This window comes from Coregonus lavaretus (assembly GCF_964263955.1).
Source record: "Coregonus lavaretus genome assembly, chromosome: 19".
Lineage (NCBI taxonomy): Eukaryota > Metazoa > Chordata > Actinopteri > Salmoniformes > Salmonidae > Coregonus > Coregonus lavaretus.
Genome location: NC_140006.1, coordinates 22829607 through 22846686, shown reverse-complemented (window position 1 = coordinate 22846686; position 17080 = coordinate 22829607). Strand labels below are relative to the sequence as shown.

The window sequence follows — 17080 nt, the reverse complement described above, 5'->3', positions numbered from 1 at the left end:
ACATCCACTCCACTCAGCTTCTGTAAACACAGGAGCCAGGATTGATCAACAGTAGCCATAGGTTGTGTATGTATCTAGGCTGTGCAACCCTCGGCAACTGAATAATGTAAGCTCAGAATCCAAACAAAGCAAACACAGATAAACAAATACATTTTTTACATTTTGGTCATTTAGCACAGTGGTTCCCAAACTGTGGGGCGCGCCCCCGGGGTCGGCATGGTGGGCGCGGGTGTCTCAACTAGCCCATGTCAGCTAATGTTTTTTAGCCCATAGATTTTGTTGTTTGAGTCAACTCAAATATTACAAGAATTCACATTAGACATGGCAAAATGTATAGAATTGCAAAATTAGCTTTAAAACTGCAAAAATGTTCTCTGCACCAATTGACAAAATGTGTAGAATTGCAGGAAATATGCTTTAAACCTGCAAAATGTGCTCTCCGCCAACAAGAGGGGTGTGAACAGTTTGTCATGAACAGTGCTTGTGCCCATAGAAATAGACATGGCGCATGCATGCGCGCAGGGGTGGCGCGGAATGTTCCCCATTGCTGGAACGGGGCCTGAGTGAAAAAGTTTGGGAACCCTTGATTTAGCAGACAGTCGTATCCAGACCGACTTACAGTCAGTGCATTGAACTAAGTATACCTATACATACGGTATAGGTTAGGTTCCATACCAGTGTAATAACAAAGCCTAAAAGCTTTCAAAATGTGTTCAGTAGCCTACTTAGTGCAGAACAAATATATAATTTAACCTAAAACAGATCCAGATGGGCATTGGAAGGAGGAAAACCCCCACCTAGAACTAAAACAGGACACATTGTGAAAGAAGAAAGAAAAGATATGAGAAAATGCCATTTTCCAAAGTTATTTATTTTGTTTTATCATGTAAGAAAATAAGACAAAGCAACATTGTTCCACTCCTTACATTTTTCTTTTCAATGGCACACAAGGTTAAATTCTTACATGTTTGGCAAAAACAAAACATAACACAACCAATAAGATGGGAACAGAAGCGGAATGCATCATGATAATATTCAGTAGTACTGTACTTATAAACTCTATATAATATTTTAAATATCTCTGGACGACATCAACGAATGGGAAAACAAGAGCATTTAAAAACTTGGTTGTAGTGTTTTAACATATTGTGAGCATAGGCTTAATTTACATAGCTTATTATACCAAATGTCTATCAACTACAACATGAATGTGTTGCTACCTCAAGATAAGAGTGAGTCTGAAAGCTAAAAATGTACACAGATGACAAAATGACAAGTAGACACCCGAACTTAAGCTACTGATTGCTGGACAGTGACAGTGTGCCTTGAACCAATGTCAAATGAGAACCTCAGAGTTGAATCATGCATTCTCACTTCGATATTTTGGGTTTGAGTAAGGCCTTTTTGTACAAAAACTCAACTGGAATTGATAACAACAAAAAACCACAGTAAAACAGTTAGCATTTACATAGAAAAATCATATCATATGAACTGGTAAACCACAAGCGGCTTAAGCCAAGTTTTTTTCTGTGGATGAATTTGATTATTTTAGCATTAACATCATCTGTAGTTATCTCTTAAGGCTTGGAATGGGTCCCCACAATTGTAGTGCTTGACTGCATTACAAACGATTTCTAGGATAGAACAGAGAAGCAACATCAAACAAAATAAATTTCAAATAGCTGAATTGCATTTACAGAAATTGTCTCTTAATACATTTTGGCATTCAAATATTGGTGGATTTTCTAAAAATAATGTATACTTTCTGTTTCGTAGCCTATGGTTTGTATTAAAGTTAAGTACATTCTCCCCATAGTTGATGGATGGAAGACTTGCATGAGCTCGCGTTTTCATTTTTCTCTCCCACTTTAGAGGACTTCAGGAGGAATCTGTGAATACTTACCGAGACAAATAACAACCAGATAGGAACATATAGGAAAACGTCCACAGTAACTGTGAATGAAATGTCAAATTAGATAATACAACAGCACAGCGCTCCCATATGAGCTTGCCAGTCCCTCTTCATCTCTTGGCCTCTATTTAAAATACAGCTCTGGCGCCCTCTCTAGGCCTAAGGGGACTTCGCTCGAACCTGCGAGTCACACCCCATGCCTTGTCCTGACACCACCCCATCAATCCTAAGGTGGCAAAACATGTGCACAGATCACACATACACAAAGACCCACAACCTCTTAGGAAAACCGGAAAGAGTGGATCAGTCTGGCATCAGCTGTTAGTGGATTTGTTCTTGTACTACATCGTATGACTGTCCCATGCTGACCTTTTACATGCTGCTTCTACCTCAGGTAAGAAACACAAATAAGATGACATGAAAGTGACAGGCAAATAAGAGGAATACATTACAGAGGAGGTTCTTCTTTTTTCCCAGCCACCACCAGTGTCCAATGGCTTTTCGCTCTCCCTGGAGTAGGCTTGGTCAGCGTACAGTCATTCAAACATATTGTAACACAACACTGCATTAAAATCTCTCCAATCGGCTACATGCACAGCACACACAAATTCATTTGTACTTGCACATACAATCTCTCTACCTGAAAATGCCTTGGATGATCATTTCCAGGAAGCAAATTACATTTTTGCATTGCCCTCTTGCTATGCCCTCTCTCATTACTGTTAAGTAATGCAAAATAACCTCTAAGTTTAGTTAATGCATTCACAGCACGGGCCAAAACACCACGCTACATAGACAGCACATGGAGGGGCACAGGGTAAAACAGAGTGAATAAAGCTTTGCCTGCAAAAGAAAAAAGCTTTGGAAGGCGGAACAGAACACATTTGGTGAAGATAAAGTTTAAGGTTATAAAGCTAGCTTACTCAGAACGGTCTGTTTGCGTTGGTATTTTCTCAGACTCTTGGTAAAGGAATTGCAGGTCAACATGCTGACATAACCTGTCAGACTGGCTATCCCTTACTTTCCTCTCTGCATGGAAGAAAAAACAAGTAGGGCAGGGAGCCCCAAATGTAGGCTAAAGTGTCAGGTGTTGACTAGGCCTACAGCAGGCTAGTAGTGGTGTTTAGACTGCCCTCATAGACCCTTGAGTAAAGCAGACTAAACAATAGAATCAAGTGGACAGTTACAATTAAAACATTTCACAGCGCACGAGTAAACAATATCACTGGAATGATGAAAAAATAGACAAACAAAATGGCTGCCAAGAATGTTATGTGTTACATCACAGGTCAAGTGGAAATGACATCCGCCATCTTCTTTAGTTAAATATTATCACTGGTGCATGAGATGTCTGGCCATTTGGCATACCCAGGGTTGTGCCCTCTAGGGGAAGAAGGGGGGGGCCAGAGGAGCGGTGGCTCGGTGGGGTTTTTCAGTGGCTATGACTCGGGGAGGATGGAGAGGTGGGGGGTGGGGGGTGTATGAGGAGGTTGGGTGGGTGTGTTACTCCCTCTTGTCCACTGCTTTGGACTGCTCCCTCTCGATCATACAGCGACGCACAATGCTGTCGAAACTCCCCAGGTAGAACAGAGCAATGGTCCGGAACAGCCCCATGGTCACAATCTGCACAGAGGTCACATTAACATTATGTTATAATCATATAAATATAATGACTTAATTCTATCTCTATGGTTATAATAGATGTGTAATAGATACAAAATTGCTTTGATAAGTTGATAGTTAAGGTTCAGTTAACACGTTTACCAAAAGACCACAGAGTAATATTTTGGGTGTGTTGTATTGGGACCGTGACAGTACCATTCCTGTACTGTTGTTACCTGCTGGAGGCCCTCTGTTATGGAGGTGACAGGTGACATTCCACAGGTGAGAGCTGAGAGCATGTAGCCGTCAGGCCCCACAGAGCTGTTGAAGTTCCCCTGCTGTATGGGGCACAAAGACATGACTGTCAGAAAAACTGCTTTATCACACTTCTAGAGAGCAATTCTCTCTATGGTCCTGACTGGAAGGGATGTACTGATAAAGCTTATTGTGTTGGCCTGAAGCAGAGTGAATGTGATAGGGACAGTTGTCGAGAATGCAGTCTCTTACCACAGCATCCTTGACCACGATTTTAGCAACCTGCTCCGGCTGAGTCACCCCAGATGTCTCGGAGATCAGCCTAGTCTCTAAAGGCTATGGAAGGACGAAGGGAGAAAATATAACTTGAGGCGTCAGATAAAAGACAAAAGAAGAGAACATTTAAACTTTCCCCTTTTTCATGAGGAGACTTACCTTTGTCCTATTCTCCTCTGCTAGTCCTGGAGTGTCAGTGTCAGGGGGGTAGGCAATTGTCACATAGATATTATATGGCTTCATCTGCAGTGAGGAGTAGAGGAAAGAGTACATTAAATCAGCCACAAAGAGGCCAAAGAGACTTATCCAAATGGAGCGAATTGTACCTTTTGGCATGAGAGCACCAGCTGTTCTGGACGACTGTGTGATCACGCTCTCCGTAGCCGATGTGAGCAAGACCTTTAAACAGGTCAACATTCATAAAGCCGCGGGGCCAGATGGATTACCAGGACGTGTACTCAAAGCATGCGTGGACCAACTGGCAAGTGTCTTCACTGACATTTTCAACCTCTCCCTGACCGAGTCTGTAATACCTATATGTTTCAAACAGACCAACATAGTCCCTGCGCCCAAGAAAGCGAAGGTAACCTGCCTAAATGATTACCGCCCTGTAGTCCTCACGTCGGTAGCCATGAAGTGCTTTGAAAGGCTGGTCATGGCTCACATCAACATCATCATGCCGGAAACCCTAGACCCACTCCAATTCGCATACCGCCCCAACAGATCCACAGATGACGCAATCTCAATCGCACTCCACACTGCCCTTTCCCACCTGGACAAAAGGAACACCTATGTGAAAATGCTGTTCATTGACTACAGCTCAGCGTTCAACACCATGGTGCCCACAAAGCTCATCACTAAGCTAAGGACCCTGGGACTAAACACCTCCCTCTGCAACTGGATCCTGGACTTCCTGACGGGCCACCCCCAGGTGGTAAGGGTAGGCAACAACACATATGCCACGCTGATCCTCAACACTGGGGCCCCTCAGGGGTGCGTGCTTAGTCCCCTCCTGTACTCCCTGTTCACCCATGACTGCATGGCCAAGCAAGACTCCAACACCATCATCAAGTTTGCTGACGACACAACAGTGGTAGGCCTGATCACCGACAACGATGAGACCGCCTATAGGGAAGAGGTCAGAGTCCTGGCAGTGTGGTGCCAGGACAACAACCTCTCCCTCAACGTGAGCAAGACAAAGGAGCTGATCGTGGACTATAGGAAAAGGAGGGCCGAACAGGCCCCCATTAACACCTACGGGGCTGAAGTAGAGCGGATCGAGAGTTTCAAGTTCCTTGGTGTCCACATCACCGACGAACTATCATGGTCCAAACACACCAAGACAGTTGTGAAGAGGGCACGACAACACCTTTTCCCCCTCAGGAGACTGAAAAAATGTTGCATGGGTCCCCAGATCCTCAATAAGTTCTACAGCTGCACCATCGAGAGCATCTTGACCGGTTGCATCACCGCCTGGTATGGCAACTGCTCGGCATCTGACCGTAAGCCGCTACAGAGGGTAGTGCGTATGGCCCAGTATATCACTGGGGCCAATCTTCCTGACATCCAGGACCTATATACTAGGCGGTGTCAGAGGAAGGCCCAAAAAATTGTCAAACACTCCAGTCACCCAAGTCATAGACCGTTTTCTCTGCTACCGCACGGCAAGCGGTACCGTAGCGCCAAGTCTAGGACCAAAATGCTCCTTAACAGCTTCTACCCCCAAGCCATAAGACTGCTGAACAATTAATCAAATGGTCACCCGGATTATTTATATTGACCTTCCCTTTGTTTTGACACTGCTGCTACTTGCTGTTTATTATCTATGCATAGTCAATTTACAAATTACCTCGACTAACCTGTACCCCCGCACATTGACTCAGTACCGGTACCCCCTGTATATAGCCTCGTTATTGTTATGTAATTTGCTTGTGTTACTTTTTGATATATATATATATTTGATTACTTTAGTTTATTTACTCTATTTCTTGAACTGCATTGTTGGTTAAGGGCTTGTAAGTAAGCATTTCACGGTAAGGTCTACACCGGTTGTATTTGATGCATGTGACAAATAAAATGTGATTTGATTTGCAATGTGGGTAGAAGGAGGAACTATATACTGCTCACTTCCATCTGCAGAGACTCAGCCAGGCCGCGAAGGGCGAACTTGGACGGGGAGTAGGCAGTGTAGCCGAACAGGCCAATCTGGCCAGCCTGGGAGGAGACAAACATGATGCGTCCCATCCTCCGCTCCTTCATAGTGGTGATTACGGCCCGTGTGGGATACACACTGCCCAGGTAGTTCACCTCCATCAGACTCTGTCATAGACAAGGGAAGGAGCACAAAAAGTAATGAATTATGTATTATTATTATTATAATTAATAATAAAAGCTGAGTAATACCCATACTACTGGAGGAAAAAATAGCCCTCCAATATGTTATGTGTTATGATATTTCTGTGCAGTTTCCATAGTAATAGTATTTCTCTGGAGGGAGGCCTAATGACTTCAGGCCCTTAACGAGGTGTGACCAGCAGCAGAATGCCAGGATGAGAAGGAGCTAGGCTAGCAGCGCCAGCAGAGCCAGGCTCCATCCAGGAATTGTAATGAAGCCCAATAAATATACTGAACAAAAATATAAATGCAACATGCAACAATTTCAATGATTTTACTGAGTCACAGTTCATATAAGGAAATCAGTCAATTTAAATAAATTCATTAGTCCCTAATCTATGGATTTAACATTACTGGGCAGGGGCGCAGCCATGGGTGCGCCTGGGAGGACATAGGCCCACCCACTTGTGAGCCAGACCCACCCACTGGGGAGCCAGGCTCAGCCAATCAGAATGAGTTTTTCGCGACAAAAGGGCTTTATTACAGACAGAAATACTCCTCAGTTTCATCAGCTGTCCGGGTGGCTGGTCTCAGACGATCCCGCAGGTGAAGAAGCCGGATGTGGAGGTCCTGGGCTGGAGTGGTTACATGTGGTCTGCGGTAGTGAGGTCGGTTGGACGTACTGCCAAATTCTCTAAAATGGCGTTGGAGGCGGCTTATGGTAGAGAAATTAACATTAAATTCTCTGGCAACAGCTCTGGTGAGGGAAATACGCTTTTTGTGCGTTTGGAACATTTCTGAGATCTTTTATTTCAGCTCATGAAACATGGGACCAACACTTTAAATGTTGCGTTTATATTTTTGTTCAGTATACAGTACATTAGGATGTGGGGGTGAACACACACACACAATCACACATACCCTTGGTCATTATCTTAGTATCGGAACAATCCCTTCACGCACACACACTCGCGTCCATACACATGTGCGCACACACACACATTCAATCTAATTTTCCTTCGGTCATTATCTTGGTATCTGAACAATCCCTAGACTGTGAGACAGCGAAGAAACCTGCCACCTTTTAAACCTGGAATCAAACCGCTCTCTCATTCTCCCATTGCAATCCAATCTGCTGCAGACCTAGACTGCAATCTCATCTAGCCTTATGGCTTGCTAGCTGCATCTTTAAACTGAAAGCTGAACCCTTGGTTCCACCTTCAGACATACAGTGGGGAGAACAAGTATTTGATACACTGCTGATTTTGCAGGTTTTCCTACTTACAAAGCATGTAGAGGTCTGTCATTTTTATCATAGGTACACTTCAACTGTGAGAGACGGAATCTAAAACAAAAATCCAGAAAATCACATTGTATGATTTTTAAGTACCGTACTTTCCGCACTATAAGGCGCACCAGATTATAAGGCGCACCTTCAATGAATGGCCTATTTTAGAACTGTTTTCATATATAGGGCGCACCTGATTATAAGGCGCATAGAATAGAAGATACTGCAGTCAAACGTTTGACTGGGGTTGCGTTATGCATCCACTAGATGGAGCTGTGCTAAAGGGAATGTCAACAAAACAGTCAGATAAAGTCAAACTTTATTAAGCGTTCTGACAACTCCGTTCACTCCCATGGTAACGTTGTTCAAACGTTAATGTGCATATTAACAATATCTCCCAGCCTTGCTCACTCTTCTCCCAAACGTGGAGGGGAACTTTTTCCTGATTCAGTAAACACGTAGTAAAAGAAACAGTCTGATACCACTAAATCAAACGTTAGTGCATAACTCAACATTGTTCAGTTACGTATAACACGTAAAGCTCACTTTTTCAGTTCATTCCCCGTCCACGAATCCCTCGAATTCTTCTTCTTCAGTGTCCGAATTGAACAGTTGGGCTACTACGGCATCCAACCTGCCCGGCTCCCTCTCGTCATTATCCGAGTCAGTGTCGCTGCTGTTGCCTGGCAGTTCAGAGATTATTCCTGCCTTCGTGAAAGCTTGGACCACAGTTGAGACTGATATATCAGCCCAGGCATCCACGATCCATTGGCAGATAGTGGCGTAAGTCGCCCGGCGCTGTCTCCCCGTCTTGGTGAATGTGTGTTCGCCTTCTGTCATCCACTGCTCCCACGCAGCTCGCAGTCTAGCTTTGAACGCCCTGTTGACACCAATATCTAGCGGCTGGAGTTCTTTAGTTAATCCACCCGGAATGACGGCGAGAACTACAGTGAAGGATGACTTCTCATTCCCTGTGGTGCGTACAGACACCGTACTGGTCCCCGTTTTCTCCACAGTGCGGTTCACGGGAATATCAAAGGTGAGTGGAACCACGTCCATGTTGGTGATGTGCTCTGGCCGGATCTTCTTTTCAGTGATCTTCTTTTTGCAGTATGCGCGGAAAGTGACCAGCTTTTCTTGGTAATCTTTTGGCAGTTGCTGCGAGACGGTAGTTCGTGTGCGGATGGAGAGATTACGTCTTTTCATAAAACGAAAGCACCAAGAAGGACCGCCTCGAAATTCATCGATGATCATGTCCCGTGCTAGTGCTGTTGCCTTCATTCGAATAGTGACTGTAGAGACGCTTCTACTTGCTGCTCTCTGTTCAACAACCCACTGTTCGAGTTTGTCCTTTAACTGTGGCCATCTTGCTTTGTTCCCTCGGAAACTCTGTTTAGTCTTCTTTACTTGGCGCAGGTCATCTTCTTGCTTCCTCCACTTCCGTACCATTGATTCATTAATGTTGAATTCTCTCGCTGCTGCTCTATTCCCATATTCTACTGCGTGACCGACAGCCTTGAGCTTGAACTCTGCGTCATAAGCATGTCTCTTGAAAGGTGCCATTTTGGGGTCTTTATACACACACAAGTGGTGTGGGACTGTGAGTAAGCACAGTACCGGTGTTTACTGACTACGGTAGCCGTAATGCTGCAAGCGGTGCGGCTTTGTAGTTTACCAGTCGTACTGAAACATTTCATTATTATTAAATTGTTTTTATTGGTTTTTCATACTGAAACATTTTGACAGAGCGCCTTGAGCGCCGTGTACAACCAGTATGGATCAACCAATTAACCAATTGATCCATATATAAGGCGCTCCGGATTATAAGGCGCACTGTCGTTTTTTGAGAAAATTAAAGGCTTTTAAGTGCGCCTTATAGTGCGGAAAATACGGTAATACATTTGCATTTTATTGCATGACATAAGTATTTGATACATCAGAAAAGCAGAACTTAATATTTGGTACAGAAACCTTTGTTTGCAATTACAGAGATCATACATTTCCTGTAGGTCTTGACCAGGTTTGCACACACTGCAACAGGGATTTTGGCCCACTCCTCCATACAGACCTTCTCCAGATCCTTCAGGTTTCGGGGCTGTCACTGGGCAATACGGACTTTCAGCTCCCTCCAAAGATGTTCAGGTCTGGAGACTGGCTAGGCCACTCCAGGACCTTGAGATGCTTCTTACGGAGCCACTCCTTAGTTGCCCTGGCTGTGTGTTTCGGGTCGTTGTCATGCTGGAAGACCCAGCCACGACCCATCTTCAATGCTCTTACTGAGGGAAGGAGGTTGTTGGCCAAGATCTCGCGATACATGGCCCCATCCATCCTCCCCTCAATACGCTGCAGTCGTCCTGTCCCCTTTGCAGAAAAGCATCCCCAAAGAATGATGTTTCCACCTCCATGCTTCACGGTTGGGATTGTTCTTGGGGTTGTACTCATCCTTCTTCTTCCTCCAAACACGGCGAGTGGAGTTTAGACCAAAAAGCTCTATTTTTGTCTCATCAGACCACATGACCTTCTCCCATTCCTCCTCTGGATCATCCAGATGGTCATTGGCAAACTTCAGACGGGCCTGGACATGCGCTGGCTTGAGCAGGGGGACCTTGCGTGCGCTGCAGGATTTTAATCCATGACGGCGTAGTGTGTTACTAATGGTTTTCTTTGAGACTGTGGTCCCAGCTCTCTTCAGGTCATTGACCAGGTCCTGCCGTGTAGTTCTGGGCTGATCCCTCACCTTCCTCATGATCATTGATGCCCCACGAGGTGAGATCTTGCATGGAGCCCCAGACCGAGGGTGATTGACCGTCATCTTGAATTTCTTCCATTTTCTAATAATTGCGCCAACAGTTGTTGCCTTCTCACCAAGTTGCTTGCATATTGTCCTGTAGCCCATCCCGGTCTACAATTGTAACCCTGATGTCCTTCCACAGCTGTCTGGTCTTGGCCATTGTGGAGAGGTTGGAGTCTGTTTGATTGTGTGGACAGGTGTCTTTTATACAGGTAACGAGTTCAAACAGGTGCAGTTAATACAGGTAATGAGTGGAGAACAGGAGGGCTTCTTAAAGAAAAACTAACAGGTCTGTGAGAGCCGGAATTCTTACTGGTTGGTAGGTGATCAAATACTTATGTCATGCAATAAAATGCAAATTAATTACTTAAAAATCATAAAATGTGATTCCGTCTCTCACAGTTGAAGTGTACCTATGATAAAAATGACAGACCTCTACATGCTTTGTAAGTAGGAAAACCTGCAAAATTGGCAGTGTATCAAATACTTGTTCTCCCCACTGTACATCAAACCCATTGACTCTGGGAATCTTGTCTCATTACCTATTCAGTTAGTTTTGGCACAACATTAAGGTTTTCTGGGGCACATACTGTAAGGAGTTGGGTTTATATGTTCACCCTTCCAGCCCTGTCTGTCTATTCCCCTGGTTAGTTACTGTAGCCTCCCCTACCTACTAGTTACCTACTTACTCTGAAGCGCTCCACCTCCACCTCCTCAAACTTCCCAGAGAAGGACGTCCCAGCACAGTTCACCAGCATGTCCACCGGCCCAAGCTTCTCTTGACACTAAATGGATTAAATGATATTGATGTCTTTTGCAAATCATTATACAAAAGTTAAATTCACCAATGTTCACAAATCTTTTCGTAACTGAGCAAATTTCAGGTCTGCTGAGCGCAAACTTGAAAATAGTGAAAATTCTGAGCAACTTTTGGCACGTGTTTACTGTGAACACTGAGGCTGAACCCGCTTTAAGTTACGGTTATAACAGTGGCCAAGTAAAAAACAATAGAGAAAATGCATCCCATAACATTTTAACATGAAAATATCTGTTCTATCATTCAGCCTACAGTAGCAGCCAATGTGTGGTGTTCAATGTAGGCCTACATTCCATTGGACTTTTAGAAAAAAACATGCAGGGCTTATCCACTTGTCCTTCAGACCAGGAGGTGACTGAACATGTTGTGTTGTTTGATGCAAGAAACCACTTTACAAAATAAAATGCATTATTATTCCCATACCACTATTACAGAGAATCAGACAAATTATGCTACCCTCTGCCTAATGGCTACTTAGCTTATTCAAGCATCTCAAAATACAACACTACCCCTTTAAGACAAAAATCAAATTATTTACCTGACTTGTTTTTCAAAGATGGTTATAAATGGGTATGTTTTGTGCTCTTGTAGGAAGCAACCACTCCCCCATTGCTGACTAGAAATTAGCTATAACTGGGCTAATAACTCACTTACTAGCAAAGAACATGAACAAATTTACATTTTACATTTTACATTTTAGTCATTTAGCAGACGCTCTTAACCAGAGCGACTTACAGGAGCAATTAGGGTTAAGTGCCTTGCTCAAGGGCACATTAACGTCATTTAGCAGACGCTCTTAGCCAGAGCGACTCACAAATTGGTGCGTTCACCCTATAGCCAGTGGGATAACCACTTTACAATTTGGGGGGGGGGGGGGGGGGGTTAGAAGGAATACTTTAGCCTATCCCAGGTATTCCTTAAAGAGGTGGGGTTTCAAATGTCTCCGGAAGGTGGTGAGTGACTCCGCTGTCCTGGCGTCGTGAGGGAGCTTGTTCCACCATTGGGGTGCCAGAGCAGCGAACAGTTTTGACTGGGCTGAGGGGGAGCTGTGCTTCCGCAGAGGAAGGGGAGCCAGCAGGCCAGAGGTGGATGAACGCAATGTCCTCGTTTGGGTGTAGGGACTGATCAGAGCCTGAAGGTACAGGGGTGCCGTTCCCCTCAACAAATGTGCACAGGTGGCTACATGCAGCTCTCACTTTGATCTCAAAACAAGCGCATCTACTCGCGACCACTCATGCTGTGAACACAGTCCAGTTCAAAGTAAATTACACAGATCCATATATGGCAATGGTCTATTTGCATATAGGGATACTGCAGCTCTGGTTATGGCGCACCGGTCTGGTAGAGTATATGCCTGTCAACGCAATAGAATCCCACTCCAATGCGCTCTGTCCACAAGAAAATCTCTTGCATAGTTCGTTTTGTTTCGGTATGTTGCATTGAAAGTGGCTAATATTGCGTTGATTCGATCACAATTCTCACATTAGAGGGTAAAGTTGATAGTGTTAACTAAAGGGGAAAACTAGAAAGTTGAGTGAAGTTCAATCTCGTGCTTCTCTGCAGGGGCTGATATTTCCTCTGTGTGGCAGTCCCGGGGGAGCTGCACGCAGCTTAGAGGGAACATTGCCTATCACTTGTGATTTACCTGCTTAATCACACTTTCCACCTGTCTGTAGTCCTTGGACACGTCAACTGATATGCAGAGCACAACCTGAGTGGAAGAGGAATACCAATACCAAAACAGTCAGTGCTCATGTAAGAAGTTGCCAATGAGATCATCAGGGTCAATATTTTATCATTTACTTGCATCCCAAAAAAGCATTGTCTTTCTTCTTCCAGGTTGTACTAAAACATGTAGCTACATAATACATACCTGCTTGTCATTAATCGCACATTTCTCTACTTCTTTTTTCGCTTGAACCAATTTACTCTAATGAAAAAGAAAGAAGGCTTGATAAATGTGCTGGCTGGGTGAAGAACAGGGCAAAAGAGTCAAGGACATTGATGTTTTGTGTATTTCTGCTAACTTCGTCTCTTGCCACTAGTGTGATGAAGGCTCCTTGTCTGTAGCACTCCATAGCAATGCTTTTCCCTATTCCACTGGAGCCTCCAGTGACCTGCAGGTTGAGAGGTGGTGAGAGAGAGGAGGGACATTCCATCTAAAGTTAAATACAAGGGCTGGGCCCCTGGGGCAATGCCCTGGGGTCAAAGTCCAACACATATACACTACCTGTCAAAAGTTTTAGAACACCTCATTCAAGGGTTTTTCTTTATTTTTTAAAACTATTTTCTACATTGTAGAATACTAGTGAAGACATCAAAACTATGAAATAACACATATGGAATGGAATCATGTAGTAACCAAAAAAATATTTTATATTTGAAATTCTTCACAGTAGCCACCTTTTGCCTTGATGACAGCTTTGCACACTCTTGGCATTCTCTCAACCAGCTTCATGAGGTAGTCACCTGGAATGCTTTTCCAACAGTCTTGAAGGAGTTCCCACATATGCTGAGCAGTTGTTGGCTGCTTTTCCTTCACTCTGCGGTCCAACTCATCCTAAATCATCTCAAATGGGTTGAGGTCGGGTGATTGTGGAGGCCAGGTCATCTGATGCAGCACTCCATCACTCTTCTTCTTTGCCAGTTTCATCATAGCGCTTGATGGTTTTTGCGACTGCACTTGAAGAAACGTTCAAAGTTCTTGAAATGGTCCAGATTGACTGACCTTCATGTCTTAAAGTAATGATGGACTGTCATTTCTCTTTGCTTATTTGAGCTGTTCTTTATATAATATGGACTTGGTCTTTTACCAAATACCCCCCCCCCACCCCCACCACCACCTTGTCACAACACAACTGATTGGCTCAAACGCATTAAGGAAAGAAATTCCACAAATTAACTTTTAACAAGGCACACCTGTTAATTGAAATGCATTCCAGGTGACTACCTCATGAAGCTGGTTGAGAGAATGCCAAGAGCGCGCAAAGCTGTCATCATGGCAAAGGGTGGCTCCTTTGAAGAATCTCAAATATAAAATATATTTTGATTTGTTTAACACTTTTTTGGTTACAACAGGATTCCATATGTGTTATTGCATAGTTTTGATGTCTTCACTATTATTATACAATGTAGAAAATAGTAAAAATAAAGAAAAACCCTTGAATTAGTAGGTGTTCGAAAACTTTTGACCGGTAGTGTAGGTCATTATAAACTGGCTGGTTTGAGCCCTGAATGCTGACAGCTGTGGTATATCAGAATGTATACCACGGGTATGACAGACCATTTATTTTTACTGCTCTAATTACGTTGGTAAGCAGTTTATAATAGCAATAAGGCAATTTGGGGGTTTGTCGTAAATGGCCAATATACCACGACTAAGGGCTGTATCCAGCCACTCAGCGTTGCGCTTAAGAACAGCCCTTAGCAGGCCATATACCCTCGTGCCTTATTGCTTAATTATAATGTGGCTTTTGCAAGTTAGTACATGTGTTTCTTCTACACAAATGTCCATGTTGGCTGTACATAAGACAATGAGAAAATGTAGTATTTTTGACTAGCTTTGACTACCTACAGAAGCAAACCACAGATGCCAGTATTGCAATACTAGAGTTTTCACATCTAACTAGAAAACGGAGTTGTTACTAGCTGTCAATTCATTTTAGGCGTGTCGTAGGCTAGATGAGCTATCTGTTGCGTTCACGCGCCGTTTCTTATTAAATATCTTCACCCTACCGTCCAATGGTTACAACAATGGGCACTTACCACGACGTGGGCCCCATTTAATTTGAGAGGTTTTGGGCTAATCAAAGGGGATATCATATACAACAGCAACACGAAGGCAACGATGAATGCAACAACGACTAGAAGCATGATCAAAGGCAAAAGGAGCCACCAGGAATTGAAGAAAAGCCAATCCGTGATCGTTGAACTGAACCCTTCCTCATAGGACATGGGTGAAACTGGCAGTTTGGTTAGCTTGGTAGCTAACGTTCGCTTTTGGACTCAGTAGGAGCGAATCGCGGGGGCTGGTCAAAAGGGTTGCGATAAAACATACAGAGGAGGAGTTTTCTAGCAGTATATTTGGCAGCGAGTCAGAAGGATTTCTCCTAAGACAAATTGCTGTGGTTGACCCACTGAGCTATAGGGTGGACCTTGGTTCTACGATCTAGCGCTCTGTTCCTGCCAAGCTGCAACATGAACAAAAACAAATCAACCGCTGTGAAACAGGCAAGAACAACGAAGTACTTCCGGGTCACGGATTTTTGGAAACAAGATTCCCTTCCTGTATGCTTAGTAAATGAATAATAAGGCGGAAATGATGGAAAATGTGGACAATTATCTATATACGGTATACTAGTTATAATACAAAGAATACTTGAAAGTAGCTATTTCTATGGTTTGTTTATTTCTTATTTTTTCAAGCCTAAATGTTCAACAATGTTTGTTTTTTATGTGTGTACTCCTGTCATTTATTGCACCGTACGTTGTGTCGCAGTAAAAGGGGAGTCGATTCTACTCAGGAGCATTTGTAGGTTCCAAATCCACAGCGTTTACACTCCGAGGAGCGTCGCTGCTCATTCTACAAACAAACAAACAATATGTTTGAAGATGCAATTTGGTTTTTTAAAAACATACTTTATTCATAACAAATATCACGATTAAGTTAATTAATCCATTACTTTCGTGAAATTGATCATCAATATTAAAAACACAAGTTTCAAATTATATGCAAGATCCTATTCATCTGAGTGAGCCCACTGGGCATAAACTGGTTGAATCAGGTTGTGATTCAACATTGTTTCCACGTCATTTAAATAAATATTTGATGATGGGGTGATACTAACCTGTAGCAACATGATCTTACTAGGATACTGCCTCAAAAAATATTTTATTTGTCTTGCCAAAACACTTGACCTGACGCACGTTTTGGCGCGTAAGGCTGGCACATTTAAATTAATAAAGGCTGCAGCATTCTCATCATTAGGATAATGTAGGTCATTTACAGGTATGCCAGTCAGTTAACACTCGATCTGATCACATTGTTACCTTTGTTTCTCTTAAGCTTCGCACCTAATCACCTGCTAATAGTCAGAATTTGTCACCTCCATTATAGGGCAAGTCTGGCATAGATTGGCATTTTAGTTCTCACTGGAAGCGAACAAAGCTTAAGCTAGAATAGTTAATTTATTGTTTCGTAATAAAGATATAGTCCTGAATTAGTAAGTCATCAGAGAGTTAAAGCGACAGTACAAAAGTGCAGACTAGACCCTGGTTTTATGGACACAAACAATCCTGTACAGTGCCATATAGTGTCCAGGCACCACACCTTAAGTTGTTTGACCATAGTAGATGTACAGCAACACTTCCTATGACCTAGCTTTTTGTTCAAACTAATCTGTTTTGTACAGATAATTGTGTATGTTGCAATATGTATGTCCAATATGAAAAACGTACTGTATTTCAACTGACTGGCCACTCTTAAAGGGTCACAGAATGAGCAGCAATGCTCCTTGGGGTGTAAACTGTGGATTTGAAAACTAGAAGTGCTCTTGAGTAGAATGGATCCCACTTTTACTGTGACACAACGTACAGAACATTTTATAATCTGCAATATGTACTGTATGTCTAATATGAAAATATGATTGTATTTAAGCTTATTGTATTGGCCACTCTTTAAGGGCAGCAAAATCAGCAGCTATGCTCCTCTGGGTGTAAACTCTGTAGATTTGGAAACTAGAAGTGCTCCTGAGTATAAAGGACCCCCCCTTTTACTGCCACCCAATGTACAGGAAATTACAGTAT

General features: G+C 43.3%; 1 protein-coding gene across 2 annotated transcripts; it reads right to left on the bottom strand.

Annotated features, from left to right (window-relative positions):
- Positions 1–852: 852 nt before the first annotated feature.
- On the bottom strand, positions 853–15530 carry LOC311146506 (3-dehydrosphinganine reductase-like). Of its 2 annotated transcripts, XR_014614689.1 has the most exons (11): positions 15041–15530; positions 13303–13392; positions 13149–13205; positions 12921–12986; positions 11148–11243; positions 6173–6364; positions 4205–4288; positions 4022–4105; positions 3751–3852; positions 1904–3535; positions 853–1634 (listed from the first exon to the last, which is right to left on the bottom strand). XR_014614689.1 is itself a non-coding variant. In XM_084183012.1 (10 exons), exons 1-10 carry the CDS (start codon positions 15227–15229, stop codon positions 3416–3418), a joined length of 1080 nt encoding a protein of 359 aa, XP_084039138.1. In that variant the 5' UTR covers positions 15230–15530; the 3' UTR covers positions 853–3415. The 2 variants fall into 2 exon arrangements, 1 of the variants encoding a protein (XP_084039138.1); XM_084183012.1 differs by having other exon boundaries at positions 853–3535.
- Positions 15531–17080: the final 1550 nt, after the last annotated feature.